This window comes from Clytia hemisphaerica, unplaced genomic scaffold (assembly GCF_902728285.1).
Source record: "Clytia hemisphaerica strain Z4C2 unplaced genomic scaffold, Clytia hemisphaerica genome assembly, whole genome shotgun sequence".
Classification (NCBI taxonomy): Eukaryota; Metazoa; Cnidaria; class Hydrozoa; order Leptothecata; family Clytiidae; genus Clytia; species Clytia hemisphaerica.
The window spans coordinates 1-6,366 of record NW_027103259.1 but is presented as its reverse complement, the minus strand read 5'-3'; the positions used below and the strand labels follow the sequence as shown (position 1 = coordinate 6,366).

At 37.3% G+C, this 6,366-nt stretch overlaps 1 protein-coding gene across 1 annotated transcript; it reads left to right on the top strand.

Moving 5' to 3' along the window:
- Positions 1-662: 662 nt before the first annotated feature.
- LOC136798798 (uncharacterized) lies at positions 663-6,083 on the top strand (the record flags this gene model as incomplete). Its single annotated transcript, XM_067055471.1, has 6 exons — positions 663-739; positions 4,616-4,809; positions 5,014-5,097; positions 5,423-5,524; positions 5,723-5,836; positions 6,012-6,083. Coding segments are annotated over exons 2-6 (562 nt in total), but the record flags the coding sequence as incomplete, so codon positions are not given.
- Between the last annotated feature and the right edge of the window lie 283 nt (positions 6,084-6,366).

Below are 6,366 nucleotides of genomic sequence, written 5' to 3'. Positions count from 1 at the left end.
TGGAAAAAAATTTGGCAAACTGAACGTTTTTGAGGCAATCCCGTGTAGCACCGTTACCCCGGTATTCTCGTATATAGTACGTTCACTCTAACTTGGATAATAGCGAGGTTAAGTATCGGTAGATAACTCAGGACGACGGACGAATTTTTGAAGCCTTCATTCGCGCTACGGCACTTTTCTACAGGCTAACCCGGAAGCAAGGCAGACATACCCCGGGCAAATATATCGGGTTTGCTCTAGAACACGTTTCCGTTCAGTTTCTCGTTCTAGAGCAAATCTTATCTTATATTTTCAAAAAATTTTGCCCTTAGGGTTTTGCCTGGGGAAAAAGAAATGTCCCAAAAAAAGGATGTTCCACCAGTGGGATTTTAGGGGAATTTTTCCTGAGGCATAACCATCCTATAGAGAAGGTCTGGAGAAAGTTTCAGCTGGATCTTATTTTTTTCCCTTAAATTATGCTAGACAACCCCACTATCTCATTTAGTTACTCCCTTGAGAGTAGAAAAAAAATTGATCCAAGGAACCAACTCTTTGTACTGTTACATTTTTTGAAGAAATTTTGTTACAAGCCATTGGCTCTCAACAAGGTCAGGACATGTTTGCGACCCTTGCGATTCTGTTGTTACTCCGAGTTTTTGTTGTTCATTTTTAGTCGCTCATTCCATTTGAAAGTATTGGTTGGAAGCAGTTGAATTTGAAATTTGGTTATTTGGTTCTTTGTGTTTACTAAACAGACAAGGTGAGTCTTGTAATTGGATAAATTTCTCTTTATTTGGGCAGGACTAATCAGATTACCCCTTGGTGCGTTTTCCTCTTTTTTGCTAGGCGATTTTTTTTTTGGGGGGGGCTTCCCCTGAGATCTCAAAAAATACAAATGCTAGCACCTAAAATTTTGATCAAGGGTAATATACGATAATATATGATTGTTTGTAAAAATTTGAGTTGGCTACATATCTGGTTGGTATTTTAAAGACCAGACAGGCCTAGGTAGGCCCCAAAAACGCGAAAAGGGTTAAAATTAGGTCATAAATTTTCCAATTTCGCAGATTCCCCAGTGCTTCTGCTTGCTTCCTTTGTCTCAAAGAAAAGTCATTTAGTCTTTTAATGATATGTCATTTTATCCCAAAACAATGTCAGAGATTGCTAAAACTAAAGGAGAAATAATATTTGTAACTTTTGAAGAAATTCATTTTTTTTGCTTTCTTATCCTTTAGTATCCAAAGGCCTTACGTAAGCCAAAACATAACCGGCGTTTGCGACGACGGGAACCGTCTAGTTAGGTCATAAATCACTAAAACGTACAAAATACAAAAGTACAAAAAATGTCAAGGAGGAAATTTCACATAGAGGTCCTATGACCTGGTCAGAAGGAGCAGAAGCATTTTCAGATAGAAGCAGATTGTTAAAAAAGTTGTACATACACTAGTGTAATCTGGTATAGCTTGTATAAATAGTATGTGGTGAAATGAACTATTGTGTGTAATTTACAGATGTGAATATTTGACTAGCTGTTGGACTGCTTCTTAGCATTCAAAGAAGCTCGAAATGACATGAGTAGTGCCAAGACAAATAATGAAAGGTGAATAGTTTGTTTTGATAAGGCTTAATTTTAAGTAGTAACTCCTAATTAACAAACCTCACTTATACAAAATTTACCCAAATATTGTGTAGGTTCGTCTTGAATTGAGTTTTCGGTTGTTATTTTGCTGGTTTATCTTCAAAATGGTATCAAGCTGCAGCATCTCTAGTAGAAAGTCAATGTCATAGTATCATTTAATATTAGAGTGGGGTTTTCAGCTGCATTTGAAAAATGTCGAGTTTTATTGAAAATGTTTTGCATTTTGGATCTTTGTAAACTTTAAGTAGCACATTAACTAGCTTAGAATATGCATTTTCAAATTTTAAGGTTGAAGTCATGGAGGGATAGGAGAAGAAGTGTTCAGATCATTTCAAATGTCAACAAAGATGATACTGATTCATCTGATGTTAACGTTGCTTCAAATGACAGCAGAGACGATGATTTTGACATGAGCGTAGATGACAATGATGGCTGTCAGTCAACAGGTTTTATGTCGCCTGAGAGTGATGTTGATGACGAGTTGTTAGAGCCCCCTGCAATTCTGGTTGGAGCTTGTGCTGCATCACCCCCCTGTTCTTCACAGTCTTCTTCTGACTCTTCTAGTTCTATGGAATCAGATTTTGATTGCCTAGATGACGAGATCGACGGAGTTCTTTGCGAGAAACTAAAGACATGGGCACTCAAAAATAATTGTACGAGGGCTTGTGTAAATGAAATGCTAAGTATTGTTGTAGATCTTGGCTATAACGTTCCCAAGGATAGAAGAACACTTTTGAATACACAAAGGACAGTTGTTCAAACAGCGATGGGTCTCGGACAATACATATACATTGGCGTCGAAAGAAGAGTTACGAAACTGTTATCATTCTACGACAATTTAGATTGTATTGCTCTCTTTGTCAATATGGACGGTCTCCCTCTTTTTAAGTCGAGCACAATCAATCTATGGCCTATTCTTATCCAGTTTCACAATTTTAAACCAATTTCTGTAGCATTTTTTTGTGGCAAATCGAAACCTCCTTTCAACGAATTCATGCATGATTTTATTGTTGAGATGAGACACTTGATTAACAATGGGATAACGTTCAATAATGTTCACCACCGCGTATCATTGTTCTGTTTGACATCGGATGCACCAGCACGTGCCGGTATGAAAAGTATCATTCAGCACACGGGTTATTATGCATGTGAGCGCTGTGGTATTAAAGGTGAGAGTGTGAAAAATAGAATTGTTTTTGATAGAAATCAAGAAGGAGCTGATGAAGAACGTACCGATGAACTATTTCGCGAGAATGTGTACGCTATACCTGACGAAGATGGAAAACGTCATCAAATTGGCATCTCTGAGCTTACCGACCTACCTATTGATATGATTAAAGATATTACTCTTGACCCAATGCACTTGGTTTACCTTGGTATCACCAGACGTCTCCTGTACTACATCAAAGGTTCTTTCCGAAAGATTAAAGCTGGGAAGTTATCTGCTGCTTATTTGAACGCCATTTCTGCTGCTTTGAATGCTATTGAGCTTCCGACTGAATTCGCGCGTAAAGCAAGGACCTTATCTGAACTAGATAGATGGAAAGCTACTGAACTCAAGTCTTTTTTGTTGTACACTGGATCGGTAGTTTTGCCACCCTATTTCTCATCGCCCACTTTCAAGCATTTTCTAAGTTATTCCATCGCTATCCGATTGCTCAGTGAAGAAAACGACATTATTAGAAACAGAAACATTGGAGCTGCTCGTGGTCTTTTGAAGTATTTTGTTGACAATTGTCATGTTCATTACGGTGAAACATTTTGTGTTTATAACGTGCATAATGTTGAACACCTTCCAGACGACGTTCAGAGATTTCAGTTACCCTTGATTAAATTTTCATGTTTTCAATTCGAGAACCATCTTCAAAAGATAAAACGTCTTGTTAGAGGAAGAAACAACCCACTCAGTCAGATCGTTAAAAGATGTGATGAGCTAGATGGCAGCTACTATATGAATAAACCACTTGAGTTGAAGTACAAGCCAGATGGCAAAGATTCTTGGTTTATTTCGTTTGATAAACTAGTTCAGCTAATGAGAATAGAGAATAATGGAACATTTCTTTGTGACACGTACAAACTATCCGATCTATCGTCCCACTTCAATGTTTTTAACATCGATTCCAAGCAGCTTGGAATATACTTATTGAAGAGGAACTTGAATCCATCACACGCTAACTTAAGAAAAGAACACTTTCAAAAGAAATGTGTTTGTTTACCGTTTAATAACGATCTTGTTATTATTTCAATGTTACTATAATTCTTCATTTATCATACTACTGATTTCACACCCCTGATGAGGCCCCCCAGCGGCGTCCCGAATCACGCCATCACGCAAAATTTTTCCTCCAAGCACGCGATCACGAGAATCATCAAAATTCAAATCAAGCATCACGCCTCAACATTTTGCTCCATCACCCATCTCGCCAAAATCTTAATCACGCGATCATGCCATAAACTATGCTGAATCATGCGATCACGTAGGCTACGTCATATCTCCTGCGCTCCGGGCGTAAAACTTCTAAGCGGAACGAAGGAGATACAACCTAACCTAGCGATCACGCCAAAAAATATCATGCAAACCGCTGGGGCTTCCTTTATTATTCATTAAAATTTAGTGTACATACATTTTTGGGAAACCAGTTCGCGAATCTTCGACGTCACGTCACGAAAGTTTTTACTCGTGAAAGTTTTGTCCAATAACTCTTTCTATATATAGATTTTCGTTCTGTAAAATACACATTATTTATAATTAATGGAAATAGTCTCTCATACACTTCGTCCTATAGTGATATCATACCTTTTAAGCCAATTTGAGTCTCGAAAAACCTTGAAAATACCCGGTAAATGGCCCAAAAAACCTTGAGAAAGCACTAAAATTTTGTCAAAAAACCTTGAAAACCTTGAAAATGATCAAAAAATTTCCGTAGACACCCTGTGTCATGGAACCCCAAGCTTAGTACTAAAAATAAATAACTAATTTCTGAAAATCTTTTTTAGTAAAATGGCATATGCTCTATTCAAATACACAAGGAAAAACGGGGAACCCCATGAATGCATCGCCCCAACGGATTGGATAAGGGACAGAACGCTTTATTGGCCGAAATATGGTGCGGCCCAAAAATCAAGAGACAATGCGCCTTTGGATGAAAATTGGCCTTCTTATACCATCCAGGAGATAAAAAAGCACCACGGTATGAAATAAGCCCATTTGTTTGCTATTGAATTTTTTATTTTTAATCGTTAACTTGAATTTGATGATGTATAGCATAAAAATATTAGAAAACAAAGGGTAAAACGTAGTAAATGTAGAAATTTGTAGTCTAAATAATAGAGTGACTAAATATTACAGTATGAAGTTTTGAATCATCAATTCCAATCCATTTTTTACTTTTCAGACAACTACGAATACCTTAACGAGTGCTGTTATTCCACGACAGAAAATGATAGCCCTGTCAAGAAAAAACAAAACCAAAACTACGGTTAGTATACACATGCATTGTTCAAAATTCTATTTAAAACATTTAAAACAGAATACCCATGGCTCCGACCCACATAGGGTGCGAGCCATGATACCGTTACTTTTATCGAGGTCTCATACGTTGCCCTTGTTTCTGTAGAATAAGCAAACAGAGTCATGAATTGACGAACTGGCTTCATTTTACATTTTGATTGTTCAAGGGTTCAAACAGAAATTACATTTGCTTTGAAAAATTTTGGTCGAGCTGCCGCAGCCCGTGATTTTAAAAACATATAGAAATGCTTTATTAAGCTACTTATAATTTAAAAACTCTTCTTTTGGTTTAGAAACGAAAAGATCAAAGAGCCCACAATTTTCCGTGGTTAGCAGCGTCCGCCATCCTGCCGTGGATAACCAATCATCACCAGCCGAATCATCTCCTGTCCAAAGTAAGTTAACGATATCATCACACACTCACGTTATAAATTTAGTTTAGCATAATGGCTAGATATGCCTCACTTGTAAATGGGGAAAAGCTCTAACCTTTCGAGCATTTTTGCAAGATCATAAAGTTACTTCTATTATTTTCTTGTTTGAATCAAAGTACTGTAAGTCAACAAAATAATTCATTCCTTTTTTGACCGTAGGGAGAAACACAAATACCGTTGTGCGGTCGAGTTATTCGCCAATAACCAATAATCACTACACCGAGCAAAATGCTAATGCTTTTTTACTGTCGTCAGCGATGAAGACTAATGCAGGTATTTTATTTTCTACGTAATTATAGAGAGATAAACAGTATAATGATAATCATCTCCTCGAAACTTAAGGCAAAGCTTGTGAATACATCTTTCAACTCTTACGGCACAATAAGTGTAAATTCTGGTAGTATCTTAAGTGTTTGTTCTTTCTAACATCTATTACGTTGGCTTTCAGATCTCGGCTTCGACCCAAACGATTGTATGGCTCCGGACGACCTTCTCAACCAGTCTTTACCTGGTGGGTCAGGTATACTTTCGTTTTTCGTTTTTCATATAAGATCATTGATGTTGTGATGAATGATGGCATAGTGAATTTCTAGTTTGTTATTTTTTGATGATGATTTATGTACTCTTTTGTGCTAAATTGTAGGGGAGGGTGGGTACTTCAGGGAAAAAGCCATAAAATGGGGGGGGGGGCTCATTATAAAATGATATTGGGGTGATTTTCCCAAAAACCCCTAGGAAAATGAAGGTTTTGGCACTTTTTCAGACTTTTTTGGGAAAAATTCATAAAATGAGGGGGTTATTAT